Genomic DNA, 22608 nt, shown 5'->3' with positions numbered 1-22608 from the left:
CAGAAGGAAAAAACAAGTAACGTTAACATTAGACATAAAAAGCAGGGTGTACTTATACAGACAATGAGTAAAGAAAGAGAATATAAAAATAAACAACGGTCTTTACCTCAGTACACTTCCATTCTTTGGTCCTGGCTAGGAAAGAGAATACAGGGCGTTCCGATTCTTTAACGATTCTTTTATTCATTTTAAGGAATAAACATTAGGAATATAACTAGTGAACAGCAAATATCTAGTAATATATATGCTTAAAATGCGCTGTCAAAACGGAGAATGTGTATATTTGACTAGCAGGTTGTGATTTAAATATACTTAAAGCGCCCCTATCATGGGTAATGAAAGGTTCATATTTTGGTTTTGGGAGTCCCCAACAACAGACTGACATGCATGCAAGGTCAAAAAACACTTTCATTGTCTTATAATACGCATTTATTTTTACCTTACTTGCTCAATGACTCCCAAACGATTCATACAACAATTCATTTTTCCAAATCCTTCCTTTGCGTGACGCTAATCTTCAGTGATTGGTGCGATTGGATCATGCCTGTAATGCCTGATTAAGCAGCTTTTGTGAGCAGTGCTGCTTTGTGTACATTGACTGTTTGTGTACAGCGTTACCGGAGAAACAGCTATTTTACCCATACAGTCTATGATTTTTCCGCTCCAAAAGTGGCACCTAGTGGCAAATAATTAATTTGCATCTTCATTCAGACCAACTTGAAAAGACCAACAAGTGGGCAGGCAATATGCTATTGTTTCATGTTGACTTCAACATGAAATGGGTTGGGATTCATTTTAAAAACGACTCGTTTCAATGATTCAGAGTTGACTCTTTCTTTTGAGAGACAATAACTTTTTACACTTCAGATTTAAAACTCTGCAGGATGTTTTCATTCTCTTATAACTGTTACACACTGCATAAAAGGTCATTTTCAAAAATACATAATGGGGCACTTTAATAAGAAGCGCAAGTCTCTGTCACAAAACCGTTAATACAACCAAGTGTCATTCAGTTCCATTAATTAATTAAAACACACACACACACACTCACACACACACACACACACACACACACACACAGAATGGACTAAGTTCCCACACATAATTCTGGAACAGTATTCATGTACAAAAAAAAAAAAACAATAAAAAAATTTAAATAAAATAACCCTGAGGCGTCCAGGTTCCGGCTGAGTTTTTCTCCAGCCTTGATTAAACAATCCTAAACCAGCTAAGCAAGGTCTGTATGATTACTAGAACATTCCAAGGAGGTGTTGGAGCAAGTTGGAACTAAACACCCCATTTTATCAAGGCTGTTGATCCAACATGTTCCACTGTGTTCAACATAACCATGTAGGTACTCATTTGTGCGATTACATTTTCAAAGCCTCATAAACAATGGGATTTAAGTTTTGAGCAGCCAGTAAAAGTTTCTGCTCATGATTATCATTTTCAGTATGAATCAATCCTAGAGGTGGATCACATGGAGGGTGCAATTTCTTGAGAGAGGTAGAGGGTGCAGAGATCCTCTGAGCTTTCACCTTTGAAGCTCTTCTTAGAATTCAGACCAAGTAGTCAAGTCATGCACTCTTCTTTAAGTGGAGACCCACTACCCATAAATCACTAGCTCATTTATTAGCTTTGTGTCAGTGAAGACACACCCAGGAGTGCCAGAGGGGAGCAAAGCACAGTCAAAATACCATTCTCCCATTTCCATGTTAATTACAGAACCCCGAGATGGATGCCTTTTCAACCTCATTGTTCATTTAATGTATGCAAAGTGCATGCAATTGCCACATTAAAACCAAGAGGACAATGTTCAAACAAGCTAGTAAAACAGTGGCTTTGGCATTTGGCTTTGAAATCAATGTCAAGATGTTTTACGATGGACACCGGGTTAAAACGGCTGAATGCCCTTTAGAGATGAGAAAAGAGTGATATTAGCGGTTAGAGCCACACAGCTGCCAGGATGTTAGCTAGGTACTAGGACTCATTTATGTGGCAAGTGAACAATGTTTGCGCCTCTGAGATAAACCAAACCACTGGCCCGTTAGAGGTTCTTGAATACGCAGTCAACTGGTTGGTGTAATCTCTGCAATTCTTGACCAATTGCACATAAATGCTTTTTCTTTTCTCTCCACAGTGCCAGTCAAACTGGTTTGAATTTGTGTACCCTGCCTGTGGAGCGTAGGCTTTAGGGAACAGAAGGACCCTTGAGTTTAATCTTTCTCAGGGCAGATCTGGGTCAGTGAAGGCCAACAGAAGGCTGGATCCCATGGGGTCTGTGCAAAACACTCACACCATTTCTCATCTTCACACAAACCCGCCTCTGAACCTCCAACTGGGCACGGGACCCTGGGTAAGCCCACTCGACTGGATGGCGCGCCACACAGGGGCTTTCATTTTCATTTAGTGTGTTGACGGATGCAGTCGAGAGAGATGATGACACAGGTGTTGGACATTAATGTCAATTTAGCTGATAATTTAGAGCCGCAATGCATTACCTTGAAAATCTCTCCCATGTGCTAACTATTCCTGGAAACATTTGGGGCTGACAGAATTTAGAAATGGTCTGACAGAAATTTGGAAACAATGACGCTGGCATATTTTAGTGTTACTTGCTAAAATCATTACTATTGCTATCACTTATGGTTAGACATTTGAACAAACCCAAGTATTGAAAAAACATTAAGTATTATACTTTGGTGCAGAACTAATCCAGTACCATTTTGTGGTACTGAATGATACCTCTAATTATGCAGATTGCTGATCAGATATCTGTGATTACTTTTTAAAAAGATCAGACTTGCAATTTTTATAGAAGCCTTTTTCCACCTTACAAAATGAAAATAGTAGTAATGAGCAGGGGTTAAATTGGGCCGGGCCGTTGCACATAGGCTACCCTGGTAAATCAACAGAGGACTTCACTCGTACATTTTCAACATTAGACTATAGTTTTAAACACTTTACTCATTCTTACTAATTCAAGCAATGATACGACGCATATGTAGCATATCGCTGAAAGGAACCAAGTGTCTTCAGAACAGTTTCAATTGCATTTTAACTTTAGCTGATAAAGTAGTGTTCATGAGCGCAGTGCTGCTTTGTTTACAGCTCTTTCTGGGGAAACAATATGTTTGACGTTCCAAAAGCGCCTCCTACTGGCAGAGAATCAAATTGGATTTTCAATAAGCCTCTGCTGTTTCCCCACATCCAACAATATAACCCTGTTTTAAATTGATATAATTTATTCTTCTGACCCGTCTCTTTTCTTAAAAATAGTTAAGACTGAAAGACTGGTTTATCATTTTAGAAATATTGTTTTTTGTCTTTGTGAAAACCTTTATCTCAACTGTAATTAAATCATGTTTTTACAGTCATTTTACAGTTTAATATGTTACCATAGACATCGCCCCACTCTGCTCATATGGCATTCAATTTTATTCTTAAATTAATTTTTCTTAAAAAGTTCTTAAAAAGTTTTAAATTTGATTTAAAAAAAATCCTGCAGACAGATGTAGCTTTGCACACTGCCAGCATCTAGAATGATTTTGATCATCATTTTAGTCTTCATAACAGAGGGCTCTCAACTTGTCCACCCCCCACACACATAACAAATCCCAGTTAAACCCCTTGTAATACATAAGGACATTTTTGCACCTCGCAGTTTCTAATTAAAGTTTTGCCTTTTTTTTTTAAAAAATATCTAACAATTCTGACTTTATATCTCACAATTGAAACTTTATTTCTCAGTTGACTTTTTCACGATTGTGTCCAATTTTTTTGTTTTTGTAGCATTTGCAACTTTAGATCCTAATACCAACTCTCTCTCAATTTCAACTTTTTATCTCAGAATTCTCAAAATTGCTGACTTTCTCATATTTGCAGTTTTATGTCTCACAGTTGCAGTTTCTCAAGTTTGTTAATATTTATTGTATTTGAAAATTTACATCCCACAACTGCAACTTTATTCTTGTATTTACAGCATTATTTCTCATAATTTCAACTTCATATCTCACAGCTGTGACTTTATTTTTACCTTGTGGATTGAGGTAAAAATGCAAAAATTTAGTTGAATATTTTATCTCAATCATTTATCAGCAAGCATTTTCAAACGATTAATCGCATCCAAAATAAAAGTTTTTGTTTACATAATATATGTGTGTGCTGTTTAGATTTATTATGTATATATAAATACAAAAATATGTTACATTTATATATTAAATATATATATATATATATATATATATATGCGCTGTATGTGAGTGTATGTATATATACATAAGTATAAATAGTACACACCCATATATTATGTAAGCAAAAACTTTTATTTTGGATGCGATTATTCGCGATTAATCATTTGACAGCACTACTAAAAACCTTATCATTTTATAAGAGAGAATCATTTCATGCAAAATAATCCTTGCAGACAAATGTGGGGTGCTCTTCTGTAACAAATGAATGAAAGCAACCGAGCAAGAGAGAAGCAAAACTTGGTACCGTTTTAGTGTGCTCTTGCATGGCATACTGAGTCAAAGGATTACCAGCAGGCTATAAAAAGATGCCTTTTTGGCCATAGACAAATTCAAGGCTGTAGATCCGAACAGTGTGTTTGTGCGCACACGCATAAAAGTGTGTAATGGGGGCGGTGTGTTTTTGTGCCAAGCATATGGCCATAGGGAGAGAAAGAAGGGTACAAGCGATAATCCCTCTGCAGTCATGCCATGGTCACTTGTGTTTTCTGTGAGTGTGTGTGTGTCCAGCGGGTGTCTATGGTTGCCTGACTTGGTTGTGCTGGCTTGCGGTGAGGATTAGCGCTCTGGACGGCCGTACATGTTCTCTTGACAGACCTCTTGTGCTCCCTTAACTACAAGACAGTTGGACACAAATGCAACAAACACTAACATATGTCATAGTGATCCAAGAGGCAGATACTTGAGATTAAAATGTTCATTTATAATCTTTTTATTAACTTTAAAAAGGCAATTAGTAAAAATAGAAGTAATTAAACTGTGGCTTTTTAGTAGTGCAGCAATTCTGAGGAATATTTATAATGTACGTAAAAAAAAAAAAAATGGACAGCTAAAACAGTGTCTACTCAACAAACTACGTTCATACAAAAAACAAAACAAAAACAATAATCAACAATAAAAATAAAATTTTCAAAACTGATCTAAAATTGCTAACATTTAGTTCAATTATATTCCAATTCAACTGCAAAATTAACTTACATTTTTCAATGCAAAATAAAAAAAATGAAAAAGAAATGTATACGAATTATAAAATAATAAAAAAGGTCTCCAAAAATACAAAAACGTCTTGTATAACATTTCCTGTGTTTTTTAGATAACTCTGTCATATAAAAGCGTATATGATTTTATAAAATCGTATGTGGAGGATTATTAAATAAAACTGGTTTATTTACATTTCTTTGAATGCCAATATGAACGTCCTGTACAATAGTCTTTATTATGGTGTGGTACAACTCAACTGTCCATATGGAAAGTGGCATATAAACTGCACCTACTGTACCTTGCAGCAGTGTGTTCTTCTATTTAATTGACCCTGCTAAATACCCAAGCTCGTCAAAACTACAAGGAAGGGGGGTTGACCTGAGGAACGCAGGGAAATGTAGTCCATAAACGACCTCTAGGCATGTGCAAGTCAATCATCGGTGTGAGGGGGTCTCCAGATGACCTCTCCAGTGCTCAATGCCTGAGTGTCGGCTAGATGTGGGGGTTCTTCTGGCCTCTCTTGAGGCTTTAAACTGGGCCTCCAACTCCTCCACCCACGCGGTGCTCCAGTCCCACACGGGCAGCGGCTCCAACTCTCCAAAACACTCTCGAGGGGGGAACAGAACACTCAGGGGGGATGCAGGCGGGGAGAAATCTGCAGAAAATGCAGGATCACACACACATCACAAAGGAAATCAAGGGAGAAGAATGCATGCGCATGCACATAGGTACAAAATACACAAAGAAAAGCAATCTGTTAACACGTATAAAGACGTACAAGTCAACTTCACCATTATAACACTGAATGATAACGCACAACAGTGCTGGATTCATCAGTTACAGTGTACTAGTCATTTAACTTGATGCATTCACGGAGATTGAAAGATAGACAGGAAGAGAGTGAAAGGGGAAACAATCAGCAAATGGAGAGAGGAAAGTCCCTGTAGGTTTCTCTTTTGAAAGCCGTGATTGATTTGCTGAAACTTCAGAGAGGATGGTGGGGGAGCTCAGACAATTTGCAGACAGGCCCTCAAATCCCATTATTTCTCATTGTACCAAAGTAGGGCTGCTATTTTTCACTGTCTCATTGGGAAGCGTAATGCTGCAGTGCCTCGTGAATCTGATCTGACAATGAAAATTCTCTTCCCAAATACAGTTCTCCCCTCTAGTTATGCAACGATCCCAAAAAGTACTGGAATAACACTTTAAAGAGTCTGAATGTGATTGCATTAGCTAACAAAATATCAAATCAGATAATGCGAGAGCTTTTCTCAGAACTAACCTCATTGTTATGAGCCATTTTTGCTATTATAATGTACTGGTCTCAAGCTGAAGACAGGTGTAGTTTATCAAGTTAACTATGAACATGTTCCATTAAAATTTGACAACCTGAGTGTCCAAAAGCAAGGTCTTCATTTATCATTTAAAACCTAACAAATGTCTTTTTTGTGAAACGTTTTGCTTGTGCTGTCTTTTTATAGAATACTTTCAAAGCCACTTGCATTAATGCCTTGTTATTTAATGCAGTGACATTAAAACATTTTTAAGTGAGACTCAAGTGCCAAAATACTTTTGTTGCACTGTATAGACTGTTTATGTCTTACATAATTATGAATAATTTCAAAAGAACTTAATTGCAGCATGTATTTGCATAATGCTTCTTTGTTGACTATGCAAACGATGCAGAATAAATTTACAGCCCTGCAGAGCTGAAAAACTAGTGACTGACAATGATGAACTGAGAAAAGCTGGTGTTCAGCAAAGAAAAGTAAAATGTGATCACAGTTTATGGCAACTCGTATTGTCAGATTTATAAATAACTTACAAGTTTGTAGAAATTTGAAGAACACATTTAAACAAGGTAAAATATATCTTAAAATGTAATGTAAGAGTACTACAAACTTATTGGTACCTGAAAGCTTGATTAAAATGAGTCAAAATATTTACATGTATTTATTTTGCAGGTATTTTTATTTTATTTCATTTCTGTGGAAATTAGCAGAGCTTTCAGGGTTGGTGAATTTGTGTAGAGCTGCTGATTGAACATCGACTGCATGAGCAGATTGTTCCACCTAGTGGACATTTCTGGCAACTAAATCTGTTCTTGCTATTAACCAACTTAGAACTTGAATCATATGAAGACTATAAATTAAAACAACCTAATTCTACAGAAGCTGAAGAGAGTTTTAACTTGCCTGATAAAGTACCAGTCATGGATTCGGCTGTCATAGCCAGGACGCGGGCAAAGTTTGCATCGTTTATGAACGAACAGTCAGAAGAGCTGATGATACTGGTTCGAGCGCTCGTCACATTGCTTTCGGACACTGAACCCCAGCCGTTCCACAACGAACCCTCCCATTCGCTACAACAAGATGAGGGCGTGCTCCTCAGTGTGGCTCTTCTAAAGCTGACTGCCTGAGAATCCTGCTCGTCATCCATCTCCCGGTCGGCGGGCCCACAGATGTAACCAAACGTGGGTGTGGGAGAGAACGGACGTGGCATTGAAGGAGAACTGTTGGGAGACATCACCATTAGCCCTTGTCTTGATACTCCCCTCACATATATGTTCTCTCTTTTACCTTTGCCCCTGTGGCTTGGGGCTGATCTCCATGTATTGAGTGTGGCCCTGAGTACTGAGCGTGGTGTCCTGGTAGTCGTCAGTGGAGAGACAGAAGGAGGCTGTGGACAGGTGGCTGTAGGTCGGGCTTGACTGGGCTGGGCTGTGCTGGGTTGGACAGCCTGTAGTAACCATAGCGGGACCCTGGAGCCCAGAGGCAGCACAAACAGACTGCTGAGATCCGATGTCAACTGTCAACTTAGTGGATCTGGTAGACCTGAGGGATCAGATATACATAAATATGAGCATATTAATTATTTTTCCTTTGACCACTTAATAAATTCATACTAGCTAGCACACTACACCTAATATTTCTACAATAAAATGTTCTTTTAGGAAGGTATTTGTGTCCCTTCCAGCTATTCACTTTTTTCTTTCTCGTACCATGATGCCTCCAGCCTCAGTCTGCACTGCCAAAAGAAGCTTCCTGTTTGTGTCCTACAGCATTTAAAACGCTTCCTCCCACTTACAGACCTTCTAATAAATAGCGTGGGCCATTTCCCCTTCAGACTCCCTGTCCATTAGAGTTGAGCTACAAGCTAAATCGGTTTCCAGTCTTTTAGTTTGAGAGCAGAGAGACAGTAGTAGACTTCTCTTTTCTCATGGTATAATGACATGGTATTGTCACAGACACGTCATTACAGACATAAAAAGGCAACAACCCCTCACAGGTCTGTGAGAAATGGATGCAAATCTTGAGCTCTGTGTCAGTAGTCATTTTACACCACTTGCATCTTGTTATGACAGAATGGTAAACACTAAAGTTTATCACCGTTTAAGAAGCCACAGTGGGAAGAAAGACTTCTAGTATGTTCCTGTGCACTGAGATGGGATTGAACTCTCTGATAAATGGGAGGCTACATCTTCAAAGCATTCTGCTGAATACTGTTGCCCACAGGAAAGAAAAATCAGAAATAAGATCATGTTCATATCTTGAATTCTTTTTCATAGATAGCTATGAGATAAAATGGATAGAAAATAGATGAATTTATAGCTTCTCAGAAGTTTCTGCTGAGAGAAAGACCCCAGTGATCTCATGTCTCGTTTATAGATTTATTCAGATGTCAAATACTGTGCTCTGATTTCCCTAGACACCTGCAAAAGTCTTATAACAAATTCTTTCCAGAGTAGACCAAATTATTTTGTTTCCTACATTCATTTTATAACTCTCTTAGCATGTCATTGATTGTCTCATTTGTGCTTCTTTTTATTACTCCTGTTTTAGGGGAAACATGGCACAACACTCCTTCATAGGCAAAAAACAAAACAAAAACCAGAGACATTTCTCAAAATATCTTCTGCTGTCAGTCACTGAGGTTTGGACAACATGGGTGCAGGTAAAAGATAACAGAATTTTCATTTTGGGTGAACTATTCCTTTAACTTAGATTAATAAATGCTGAAAAAATATTGTTCTTTGTTACTTTAAGATATCTAATGCATTACCTACAGTTAACCAACTGAAACTTATTATAATTAATATTATAACATATAATAGTTTTACCAAAATGTTCCACTGAGCCCTACAGTGTAGCAATACTATACAAATCTCTGCACATTTAAATTTTGCTTTGTGTGTAGGTGTGATTCTCACTCTTCCTCTGAGCTGAGGCTGTGGTCGTCCTCCATAGGAAGAGGCGCAGGGCTGGGTAACATGTCCACAAGCTGCAGAGAAGCAGAGTAGTGTAGGATACGAGGAGAACTCGGCGGCTTCACAGGCTTTGATACACCACCTGAGGGAATGTAGATCAGCTTAGAAGAGTTCTAATAAATCGACTGCGTAATGAGAATAGCATTTTAAACACAGGACACACTGATGTTCAAACCTGCAGGGTGCTGACTGAATCTTTGCTGATGGTTACTCGGTGCACTGCATACTGCCAGTGCTTGTTGACTCACGGGCATTAACGGGGCACTTTTTACCGCATGCAGCTCTGGAAGTAGATTACAACAGGTGTTACTGCTGGACGAAATGAATGTGAATGACTCGCTGAATGAATGAATGTCTCACCACGCTTGTAATTTTTCTCCCACGATTCCTTCAGAACTCCCATGTTGGGCTGGGCAGGGAGGGCATGTTTCCATGGCAACGCCTGCACTTCCCTCACGACGGCAGTTTTGACGATGGGTTCGGTGATCCGAACGGTCTCGGAGCTATGCAGCTGAGATTTGCCGTGAGGCATTCTGGGACAGCGACCTGGACTATTAAACGTCTTCAGTCCGTTGCCGGTTAGATCCACATAAAAGGTGCCATAGACGCCGCAATTGTCTGGTACAATCGGGACGGCTGACCGCAGGGGGTTGGGGTCCTTTTTAGCCATAATGGGCAGAGCTGTCAGTAGGGAGGTAAAAAACAGACTGATTTACATAATGTGCCAAGATGTCAATGGTAATTAGAGTTGATGAGGACTCTGCAGAGTCGTGACTTCAGGGGTGACAGGCGTATTTTAAAGGTTTTTATAAGGACGTACGTGTCATCCGGAGAGATGACGAGAGGGAAAAAAAAAAGTAGATGAGGGCTGGTTATTACTATGTATTTTAACTAAAATTGTGACTTACTTGTCCTCCGGAAGCCGGAGTTCTCTTGACTCGGGTTCCAAAGGCCCTGCTTGGGCTCACTGCTGGAATCTGGCCTCCAGCCTCCAGAGATCCACGGAGAGTCTGGTGCCGCCATTCTACAAAGGGCATTATAAGGATGGTGACTCAGTTACTCATGGATGTGTATTTCATAAGTATAGTATTACTGTTACATAAGAAAAAATCGTGCTTTGGTAAATGATGATTATGAGATAAACAGTTAAATTGTGAGATAAATGAAGAGATAAAGTATATTGATAAATGAGACATTAAGCCATACTTGTGAGATAAAAATAATAATTACAAAATTTATCTCATAAGAAGAACTCATAACATAATTTAAATTATATTTTTTTTATCTCATAATTTAGAATTAGCAAAACATGGCTTTTTTCTCACGTGGAGTACAGAGATGAGCTTCTATAGAAATCATCACCGTACTATGCTTCCATTACTGTATTTTCAAATCAAATTTTATTTATTTATTTTTTTTACCTGTGTTTGATGATGAGATCTTCACTTTTCAGTCTATACAAGCCTATAAATGAAAGAGACAATTATAATTGTATGACTATGTGTGTATAGACAAAAAATAAGTAAATCGAGACTTTATTGTAGATAACCTGAGTGTTTGCCTCCCAGGTTGGTGGGTCTGGCATGTCTCCTGTACAAAAACACGGCAGTAATCATCAAAATACACCACAGGAGGGTGCCAACGCTGCCAATGAATACCGGCTCTTTAATCACAGCAAGGAAATGAGACATACTGAGTATGCCTGTCTGATACGGTGTCGCCTCCTGCCTCAACTCTGTGAAAAAATAGAGCAACAGGTAACATATTGAGTAAATTATGCTTTAAAATGATTGTTTTATACCTGTTTTGTTCGCTTACCTATGAGTAGTTTGTATGGGTCACTTTGGACCCCCACTCCTGCCCCATTAACAGCAGCCACCGTGACCCAGAACAGCTTTCCGGGCTGCAGTGTGCTGATCTCAATACTGTGTGTTCCACTGTCCACCGTCCAGTTAAAAGACTTCTGTTCCTCTGACTCCACACACCACACCTGTCAGAAACAACAGCATGGTAAAATCAAGCAGGCTGCTACATATACTATATATTTATTTATTTTTCAATGTAATTTTAGGTCAACATGATATTGATAATATCACAATAATAGACTGTAATGGGGCCGCAGTCAACGCTAATGCAAAGAAAAGACATCAGCGGAAAATGTGCATCAATTTTGTGGTCAGAAACTGAATTTTGGACTAATAAAAACATAGTGACTCTAATTACTCTCTGAAGTGTTGTAGCAGCCAGTCTGTCTGAAACAGATGATTTTGGCAGGGTCATGGCATTTTTATGTGATCAGAGAGTCTGAGGCTGAAAATATTAATTATTTAACTGCTTCCAGGCTTCCTTTGATTAAACATGAATTTAAATTAAATTAAATTTTTGGGACTAGAAAAAAATCTATTGTCTCTTAAAAATTTCTCCATAACTACAGAAGAGAAAGCCTCTCAGGGCATTATTAGCATTGTTTCACAATGAGTGTCTTTATGCTAGTAATACTGTACCTGATATCCCTGAATGATTCCATTGTGAGCGTCATGAGGTGGAGGCTCCCAGCTGAGGTGCACAGTGTCGTTACGGTCAGTGGGCATTGTTATGGACACATCCTGAGGTGGTGCGCTGGGGACTGAGAACAACGCACATGGTTACAGTTAGCACATGGTGACAGCTTGGTTGTAATAGTCCAATGGTTTAGGGTTAGTAAATTTTTATATGTTTCTATAAGAAGTCTCTTATGCTCACCAGGGCTGCATTTATTTAATAAAAAATACAATAAAAAGATTAATATTGTGAAATATTGTTACAATTTAAAATAATCATTTCTATTTTAATATATTTTTTAAATGTAAGTTATTTCAGTGATGGCAATACTGAGTTTTCAGCATCAATACTTCAGTCTTCAGTGTCACATGAACTTACTGGCCTTTTGAATGACAGTGCATAAGTACCAAAGAGTATCAGAAGTACATATATGAAGTAACTATAATAATACCCCCCCCAAAAAATAAAAAAATAATCAGTGTTATTTTAGTATTGTTGATATACTATTATACTTTCTGTTATTATTTTATTTTTATATTTTCTGTTTTAATTTTTGTCATTTTAATTTTATAATTTTTAAATATGCCTGTGGCTTTTGTTCATTTTTATTGATTAGTTTTAGTTATTTTGGCACTTTAGGTAAAGGTTAGTTGATAGTTTAAATATACTCTATTGTACATAAAAAATGTTCTTTATGTTTTAAGTTAATAATAATAACCCTTGACTAAAGTACTTTGGAGTACCATGCAAATACCATGGTATATGGTAATCATTAATAAAGCAGCATGGTATTTACCATCTTTGAAAATGATACCACTGGGGCTCCAACTAATGATTATTTTGATAATTGATTAGTTGGCTGTTTTTTTATTTATTTATTTATTTTCTGATAAATTGATTAATTGGAGGAAAAAAAAATATTTTGATGTTATTGACAAAAACACACTATTCCACATTCTGCCCAATGTCCTTCAAACAAATGTGCCAACTGAATGCTATGAAAACATACAGTGCTTAACAATTTATTAGACCACCTGTCATAATAGAGAAAACACAAATATTTTAGGAATCTGTCAAAAAATTGTTTAAATCTAAAAAAGTTAGTAATTTAATGTGCAAATAACAAACCGAAACAACAAAATAAAATTTATTCAAATAATAACAAAAATGGCCTCCTTTGCCTTTGATAACAGCTTGAATTCTTGCTGGCATTTGCCTATTTTTTTCTGCCTTTCTTTCATAGATAACAGTGATAATTATATTATAGCATTAGAAATAGCCTAGTACTGTTACTAAAGATTACCAATACTGTTAGTTAGTTAAGAGCAGCAGTGGCACAAACCTATCAAAATTGGTTAAAAACCTGTTTTAATAAATTTGTTAATCACTGTAGGCTATATAGTGAATACAGTTTAAATCTCTAGATCAAAAATTAAAACAATAAAGATAATAAAGACGAATTAAATCACAGTAATGTTCTGAAGGAACATGCGTTGTGTGTACTTTGATCACAGTCCTCCTCTTACATTTATTTATCCTGTAAAAGTGTCTGACATTTATATTCAATTACACGCTGCTGTCCCTTCACAATTACTACTCTAATAAATACTTTTAAACCTAAATTTAATGTTCAATAACAGATATTTCAGCACAATGAATGATTTTGTGCTGAATATTGTCTCCCTCTTTACTGTGTTCCGTCAGTTTAACGCGTGTGACCGCCACGCCGGTGCTCTTTCAGTAAACATTTCAACTTAACGCAGATGAATTTGTGACATATACACACAAAGACTTATCCATCAAGGATGGCCGTTAACTGAAAGTTTTTTGCACTGTGGACGCGCACACATATCTGTTAAAGCGCCTGACAGGGCAAGACATTATGCTGATTAATAAAGCTTAAAATAAAGATTTCTCATGTTTTGGGCAGCTTGGATCAAGTGTTTTCCTTCAGGAGCTCATTCTGTTTCCTCCACTATTTTTAGATGCATTTTGTCCATAGAAATGCGTTATTCAGTGCTGTAATTTGATGCAAACGGCGGAAGTTGGATGTGCACTGTTGGCAGACCCAACTAATCGATAATGAGAATCATTGTCGATGATTTTCATTATCAATAATAATCAATTTTATCGATTAGTTGTTGCAGATACCAACACAGTCAATTTTTGGTAAAGAATGTTCTAGATTCTCACCTATCTCTGGCACTCGTAAGTGTCTGGTGTTGCTCTCCCTGCCATACAGGCTGCTGCCGTAGGGTCGGACTTTGAACTCATATTTGTAGCCTCTCTTCAGAGGTCCCACATGTGTGTGAAGGCCAGGCTGAGGAACCCTTTGAGCTGTCCAGTCTGAGCTGGCCGGCAGGAGAGAGCGATACAGCACCTCGAATCCTTCAAGATAATGAGGCTGTGACACTGCAGACGACTGCAACTACAAACAGAAAGACAACAGAAGAGAAAACACTAATGACTTGATGCTGCCTTGAAATGAAAATACAATTATTTAAAGTGCGGTGCATGAACTGCATTACCCTCCACATGACTTGAGACATGTTGGAGGCGGTACTCATAACTGTGACGTTCTCCAGGCTCACGCGTAAGGCAGAAAGCTCCTTGTGTAGGTCTCTCAGTCTGGTGCTTCCTATGTCTGTAACATATATTAGCCAGACATCACTTATCTCAACAAATCGCATGCTGGAAAGAGGTTTAGGTGCTGTTACTTGACTGATTACATGCATTCTTACCCTCTACAAGAAGCTGTGCGCTGGCTACAGACACCCCAAGCTTATTTTCCGCAGTGCAGGTGTACCTGCCCATGTCCTGAGCCGTCACATAGTGGATTTGCAGACTGTGGTCGGGGTTGATTAAATATCTGGCAAATGCAATTGTAATATAAGACTAGGAATGTGAACTGAAAGAAATTTCACAATCATTATACATCTGGGGTTTTTAACTGGGGGTCGGCGGACCCCTGGAGATTCTTTCATGTACTGCAGGGGGACTATAAAACTATATACTAAATGATTCTATATTATTAAAACATGATCTGACCTGCCATTGGGTAGAGGTCCTTTTTCTCGGCTCCACTCTACAGAAGGCATGGGGTCTCCATCGGCCTCACAGAAAAACTGTGCAGATGCTCCAAGCTGCACTGAAACATCGTCTGGTTTACGCAGTAACACTGGCTTAGCTGAGGAAGACGGTCAGATGTATGAGTCTCCATGGTTTAATAAGTTATTCATACTCTTTTAGAGCAACGATAGAGTCTCACCCAATACAGACAGCCGAGCCGCTCTGCTCTCTCTCACTGTAACTATGTTTGAGGCTATACAGCTGTAAACTCCAGAGTCATTCTTCTGGGCCGGAGCAATGATCAGTTTACCATTCAGTTCCTAAACATGCAGATACACAGAAATATACTGTCATCCAGGCACACAAAACACTGTTTAGGGTCCTAAGGCACAGGTCTATCTCTGTGATACACATTCTGTGTCATGCTGCCCTCTACAGACATACACAGGGAAGAGTTCTCAAGAAAAAGAACCTTAGCTGACAAATCAAACCCACTGAATAAGAAAACAATGTCAGATTAGAGTATGTTTTGCACTCACAGTGTAATGTTCATTACTGCTGTTGATTAGGATCCCGTCTTTCCTCCAGGTGACGTTGGGCTCAGGATGTCCAAGAGGTGGGCTGCAGTTCATCACAGCCACCTCACCAACCGCCACCTCCACGTCACTGGGCTGCACACGGAACTCTTCTCGCAGGGCTGAAAATCACACATGTGGCCAGAATAAGTGTATATATAATATAGTTACTACTGTTCAAATGTTTGTGGACAGTAAGATTTTTTTAAAGTACTTAAACCATTTCTTCAGCAAGGGTACAAGAAATAGATAAAAAGTGACAGTAAAGACATTTATATACACAAAATGTAGCAGCACAACTGTGTCCAACATTAATGATAATAAGAAACAACCAAATCAACAAAATAAAAATATTAGAAACATAAGACTAGAATAACTACTGAAAAAAAATCATCTCCAACAAAAAAATAAAAAAGAAAAGTTATTTTGAATTGTATTACTGTTTCACAGTAGTACTGTTTGTACTGTATTTTTTTAATCAAATAAATGCTGCCTTCATGAGCATAAGTCTTCAAAGCCATTGAATAAAACCATACCAACCCATATTTTGAAGGTAGTTTAAATGCTAATGGTCAGTCACTGATCAAAAATTTAATATAAATGCTAACAATCAGTTGCTACATTTCAGAGAACAATTGTCAAATTTTTTTCTCATAAACGCTCTTTTGCTTTGGCCTATTGTCAGTTCTCTTGTCTGAGTCTCAAATTATCTAGCAACGAATAGATGTAAACAAAACGCAAATTCATTGTGTGCAACAATTGATTTAATATCTAAATCTGGTCCTACTCCAATCCAGTGGAATGCAGAGTAAACGAGCCAGCTGAGGAATCTGTTTGGGCTACAAACACAGCATGCTGTCAGAGCTCAATTAGTGCTCTGTTTGTTTTGGGCGGGAAGGCAAACTTTGACATCTGATCTCTAGTAATCTCATGAACCATCTTAATAAGCTTCCTCTCGCCCTCTTGTTCCTTCAGTAGGTCTTGATGGGTCACTCATTGTTATCATGGTCTGTCAGCCTTAAAACAGGTGAGTTCACGTGGGAAATGGCCGTCAAGATTGTTTTGGACCCTATTGACTTTCATTGTATGGACAATGTTGTTCAAAATATGTTCTTTTATGATCCACAGAAGAAAGGTTCTGAACAACATTAGGGTAAATATTGACACAAAGTTAATTTTCAGGTGAACTATCCCTTTAATATTAGAAAGCATCACACGTCATGATTCAAACCTGCTATATGAAGGGAGGCATTTCTGCTCGTCGCGACCCCTGCACTGTTGCGAGCCACACAGGCGTACACCGCTTCATGGGACTGACTCTTTCGACCAAGGGAGACACTGAAGAAGAACAAACTTCCTTCTGGCAAAACGATAGGCTGTGACTGCGCATCCATCTTGTCTGTGTCAAGAGGTTGGCCATTTCTGAGCCACTGGATGGTGGGCTCAGGGTTGCCCTCTGCCCTGCAGGACAGTGTGGCCGGACTTCCCACCCGGACCACCACATCTGAGGGATGGTGGACGATACGTGGGAGGCCGATATCTGGAACAGGCCTGGAACCGAGAACAGAAAAGGAAGAATAAAACAACTTCCACTAAACAAATACATTTTCAAATTCCAATCCGGAGAGGTCATTGAATTCTTTTGTTTAGGATGGCTAGATGACCCTGCGATGAGTAAGGGAAACACATTTCCTGTACGGAAAGGAAACAGTCAGAGCAGGAGGCTGTTTTTCCCACTATGGGAGGAACAAAGGCCCAGCACTCACAAAGTCATAGACCAACAGGACATCCGTCACCTGTGCACCAAGTGCAGGAATGGCCCTCTGCTATTATTGGCCCGCTTACAATGTCCTACAATGTCTCTTTGTACTCTCACGCCAAAACATGCCAATCACATGAGCATGAGAGGGTGTCCTTGAAACAAAAAAAAGCATTTGGTTTGGTCTTACAACAACTCCTTGTTGTCTGTCGGATTTGGGGGCCCTTTAATTAATAATAAACATAAATAATGTTGTTAAACATAAACTGAAATAAACTACGTATTTCCTCATGCATGAAAACAGGAGGCAATTCAGGGTTAACGTGCACAATAGAGAATCTGAGCGCTACATTCTTGGCAAAAATGTGTTCTACTATTAAAAGTTGCTATTGTCTCTGATGGGGCAGTTTCCTGAAAGAGAGGAACTCAAGAGTCTCACAGTCCTGCTATGTCATTTTCACTGTAGAGGAATTTGGGGGAAATGCTGGAAGTTTGCAAAAAGCAATGCTACACTTTCCACAGTATATTGTGACATTCTACATGGGGTTTTGAGAGGCTTGTTGTTTTAACGAAAATAATAATAATAATAATAAAAAAAGAGTTCTGTGCATAAAGATGATTCTGTATTACATTATAAACAGGCCAATGTCAGTCTACGAGAGCTTCTAGAAACAAATGAAAAGCGAGCGTGTAAATAAAACTTTAAAATTTGACGTTTACATGTATCGTATACTTTTAACATATGTAACAAAATTAAGAATTATAAAATGAAATGTGGACTTTCATGTAAAATGACGGGGATTAAAGGTAAAACAACATTTCATGTACTGTTTGCGTAATTAACATTTTACATCCATTTATTCTTAAAGGAACATTATACAGTATATCGTCATGAAAAAAATGAATGATCATTTAGATCACAAAACTAAAAATGTGCTCTTTTATTATTATCTTTATAATCTCAATAATAATATCGAAATAGTTAAATCAAATCCATCATTTAATTATTGTTTCAAAGCCAGTAGTCTAAATAAAGCTAATCGTTTCTAGATATTAATTATTGCAGGCTACATTTATAACAAAATTACATGTATCCGTATCTGTCGCAAAAAAGCAAGCAAATAAAAATATGGTTTATCTCTAATCATTAGAAAAAATAATTTTATGGATTGAAATAACTTTTTTGTTAAATAAAAAAAAAAAAGTCTGATTTACAGGATTTCTTCACCTCTTACATTGCGACAGTTACACACTGGAACAAAACCGTTAATTAGGCTTTACTTTGTGCTTACCTTCAATATTATAAATAATCCCAAAAACCCAAAAGAGCTTGATTAAGTGTCTCGTCATTTTACGTGTCACGTCGAATTCAATATACGAAGATAAACATCGCTGTTCTGTCAGAGTATCTGCGTTACAAATCCGCGTCGAAAATGAATTGTTTTACAGGTTATATAACTAAATGGCATTTCAGTTGAGATCTACAGGTATCACAGTCATGTCTCTGTCGTTTCAGTATGAGTGTCGAACAGAGCGCCATCCGGATCGAGACCCGCCCCGGTGACTGACTGGAGCAGCAGCGGGAGCTGATGACTGATGGCATGATGACTGAGTGGATTTACACCTCCGATGACTGACGAGCCAGCGCTAACTAATTACTCCAACAACTGGTGGGGTAAACTACACATGTGTGACTTAAAGTTTCCTGAAGTCGTGCTTTTGCCCTCTGTTTATGTTTTGGTTTGAATTCAAGACGACATAGTTTAAACAATGGGAAATACTTTGGGCCAAATTGTGTTTGTTACACTTACAGTACACATGTGCTACTGTAGGGGAGAGAAATTAGTTTTTTTTTTCTTCTACAGCCTACTATATACACTTTTTTTTTATTTAATTTAATTTTTTTTTACAACTTTTGTCACTTCAGGATGATGGTGGTGGTGGTGGTCATGTATAATTTCACCTTTAGCTGAGTTAGTAATTTAATGTGTGATCTAAACAACAACTCTATCAAATGTTTGTGATGACAGCATACAGAAACAGGAAAGCATTAGACCTCACAGCCAAGAAAAACTTCCTTTCTAAGCTGAACAAATTGCTTAATATGTGAATACAGATATGATGCTAACCATATGAGTCATTAAAAATCAGAATGAAATATTCCCACATAAATCAGAAAAGTTGATAAACTTTAGTTTAAATGAGAAAATATTGACATGAACTGTTCAAGTGACAGACTCTTTCCTTTAAATCACAAACTTGTGCTTTAGATTGATTCATACATTTCTTAAATAATACAACCAAAGGATCAGGAAAAAAAATAAGAGCAAACAAAAGGTGAAAGTTAAGCACAGCTGCTACTGTAGAGTTGAAACAACACTGTGGAGCAACACTTGCTAATTCCAGTTACTATTAAATCTGTGTAAATACGGTCGCTGAGGGGCTGAGACGGAGAGAGGAGAAAACAGAAAGTGAAAAGAAAAGTCTAGGAGAGAAAAGCAGAGGCGGCGGCAGTTCATTTTCTCGAAAGGCACATATAAATAAAGTGCTGTTTGGAGAACTGTCCATTGTGTGGCCTAAAAGAGCAGGCCACACTGATGGACACGTATATTGATCCAGAGAGCAGTGCCTTGATGGCCTGTGGATCACCAGCTTTCAGCGACTAACAAAAGATGTTGAGGGACTATGGGGCTGCATACCACAACACAGAATTAAAGCAGCACCGCAAAAGAACTCCAGGCTGATTTAGCGTCCAGAGTAACTTTTCAGCACGTTTTACCCATAAATAAGTCTCTTTGAATTCCTTAATGTCTGAGTTTGAGCGTAACGATTTTTTATTTTTTTTTTACACCAAAACTGACTAAAGTAAGGAATAAAGCTTGCTTTAAAAAGTGGAGGATTTTTTATTACAAATAAATAAAACATATGAATAAATAAATAAAAACTATAGCAAGAATAGCAAAGGAATGGGAAATGGGTTTAACAGTAACTTTTTCCCTGTTAATCATCTCCCTATGGTTTCCAAAAGCCTTCACTAAAATGTCAAATATATCATAAACTATACACCAACGAAGGGTTTTTAAACAGTAAAACTTCAAGTAGTCATGCTAACGGAATGCACTTTGGTACCATCACACTTACTTAATAAATTCTTCACATGTAAATTATATCAAGTGTCCACAAGTGAAAATCATGACGTGAAAAACACTTTATCAAGTTATCACTGTCTTTCTGATTTCATGCTTTGGACCCCATGCTGATACGCCTGAAATCGGCTGCTAAAGCCATTAGGTTAATAAAAAAATTCTGAATAAAGTCACCTTTCGGTCCTGGATAAAAATGAAAAAAAAAAAGTGCTTATTCTTCACCAAAAAGTGAACTAAAAGGCAAATATAATTTACAATTATAATTAATTTTCTTAACAGTGCTACTGTATATATATATATTCCCCAAAAAATCCATTAGTTTTACCTTTCCTGCGATGGGCCCTGTCCCTGTGTGTCGCCCGCTGATGCGCCAGGCGGTGATGAAGGTGCCCTCTCCTCTCTGACCTCTCTGATCTCTGCTCCACCTGCTCCTCAGGTGGGCATGCGCACTGGCATTGGCACTGGCGTGCCGCCTCGGTCCAGGTACACAGCCATGCCACCCACAGCAGCCATGCTGACACCTGCATCTTCAGCTTTAAGCTCCTCTCCTCTGGCTCTGCACCCTCCACTACACCATTCCAAATGCGATTCAGACTGATCCACCCTTCTCCCCACAGTCCTTGTGGTGCTAAATTATCAGGAGATTGTTATAAAGAATGTTTTTTTCTTTATATTCCACAAATGCTTTGTATTTACTTTCCCTCCCTCTTTTATTAAGCGCTCCCTCCGCTCTCTCCCTCCTCTTTCTTGCCTCGCTTTTCTCTTTTGGGAAAGAAGTTGGCGGAAACAATGATTGAAAAACAAGTTTCAGGCCCCATGCTGGGAGCGCGGGAGAGGAGGAGAGGGACGGGGACTGTCTCCTCCAACAACATCTGTGTCATTCGTTCTGCACGTCCCAAAGACGGAAAACAAGGCCCGGGAGTGAACGGGGAGGGGACGGAAGGGGATCTCCCATACCGAAAGGGATCAGTTCCATTAATCAAGTGTCTGCAAGTCGACTGATCAAATCCTTCAGAATGACAAAATCTCTCGCTCTTTAAAACATCAAACGGATGAAAACGCATTGCCTGACTGCTATTGGGCCGTACCACAAAAGAAGAAGTAGACACCCTTCATTTCTGCATCAAGCTACTCTCTCAAAAGCATGAGAGAGGGAGTGTTTTCAAACAAAACTGACCCTCTCCAATGGCTTTGGCTGCTTGTCGGCCATGAAAGGCACGGCTTTTGTCTGGGGGGGATTCGCACTTTCTCAACACAATTTCTATTTTATGCAGAGAGGAGAGGTGAGCGGACCAAATCACTTACGCAACTGGAACGTTCTCATTTGTCGAAGTGAAGACGTTTCGCTCGAAGTGGAGATCATTTCGATTTTCACACTTAAACATTTCAATTATCAGACAACAGAAACCTAGTTGAATTTGATTACTGAGCAGCAAAGAGGACAAGGAAAGACACGGGCCTTTTCTCTTTCTTTCTTCTTTTTTGGTTCACATACGTTCACAGATTTTTCACCGTTCACAAAGCAAAAAGCGAAAAGGGAGAAATTTGTACCTTTCTGCGTGCACAGTATGTGTCCCACTCATCACAGAGGTTGAATCAAATGGGACAGAGAAAGCAATTTGTCTCATGCAGTCTGGTCTTGTGTTCCACTCACCAGTCCTGCTGCTTCAGCACAGAAGAACAGAAGAAACATGCTGAGTTAACAGACCTGACCCGATCGGGGTTTAATTCTACAAAACTCCTAATTCATTTAAGACTGTAAACCACAGGCAGAGATGTGGGTGAAAGAAGCATTACCTCTGATGTACAATAGCATTGTTTTTACACAAATACCAGGGCAAAATATGTATCTTCAATCTAAAAATGGTTCAGATGACTCAGCTCTATATTTAAGATATTCTGATGATGTATGATAGGTTTGTGGAGAAGAGTTTTGACTTCCTCCCAGCAAGCTGTTAACTGTGTGAATGAATTTGTGAATGAATCCCTTTGACCAGTTTCGTGAATCAGGTCAGTCAAT

At 38.4% G+C, this 22608-nt stretch overlaps 1 protein-coding gene across 2 annotated transcripts; it reads right to left on the bottom strand.

The window, feature by feature from the left end:
• Window positions 1–4578: 4578 nt before the first annotated feature.
• LOC109098040 (roundabout homolog 1-like) lies at window positions 4579–21358 on the bottom strand. 2 transcript variants are annotated; one of them, XM_042732786.1, is made up of 19 exons: window positions 20915–21358; window positions 16915–17242; window positions 15648–15805; window positions 15308–15428; window positions 15088–15226; window positions 14781–14908; window positions 14568–14683; window positions 14233–14467; window positions 12003–12124; window positions 11317–11488; window positions 11048–11233; window positions 10920–10962; window positions 10407–10522; window positions 9859–10179; window positions 9674–9781; window positions 9442–9580; window positions 7811–8065; window positions 7427–7743; window positions 4579–5886 (listed from the first exon to the last, which is right to left on the bottom strand). In XM_042732786.1, exons 1-19 carry the CDS (start codon window positions 21113–21115, stop codon window positions 5666–5668), a joined length of 3426 nt encoding a protein of 1141 aa, XP_042588720.1. In that variant the 5' UTR covers window positions 21116–21358; the 3' UTR covers window positions 4579–5665. The 2 variants fall into 2 exon arrangements, with proteins under 2 accessions (XP_042588720.1, XP_042588721.1); XM_042732787.1 differs by lacking the exon at window positions 20915–21358 and adding an exon at window positions 18736–19251.
• Window positions 21359–22608: the final 1250 nt, after the last annotated feature.

Source organism: Cyprinus carpio, chromosome B10 (genome assembly GCF_018340385.1).
Source record: "Cyprinus carpio isolate SPL01 chromosome B10, ASM1834038v1, whole genome shotgun sequence".
Taxonomy (NCBI): Eukaryota; Metazoa; Chordata; class Actinopteri; order Cypriniformes; family Cyprinidae; genus Cyprinus; species Cyprinus carpio.
Note: the sequence above shows the minus strand (reverse complement) of the source record. Positions and strands in the feature narration are given on the sequence as shown.

Coding starts and splice junctions, on each gene's coding strand:
- LOC109098040 (XM_042732786.1), bottom strand. CDS start 21,115: ATGCAGGTGTCAGCATGGCTGCTGTGGGTGGCATGGCTGTGTACCTGG. Junction 15,227..15,307: donor GGCTCGGCTGTCTGTATTGG/GTGAGACTCTAT, acceptor CGTCTTCCTCAG/CTAAGCCAGTGTTACTGCGT. Junction 10,523..10,919: donor GATCTCATCATCAAACACAG/GTAAAAAAAATA, acceptor TGCCCTTTGTAG/AATGGCGGCACCAGACTCTC.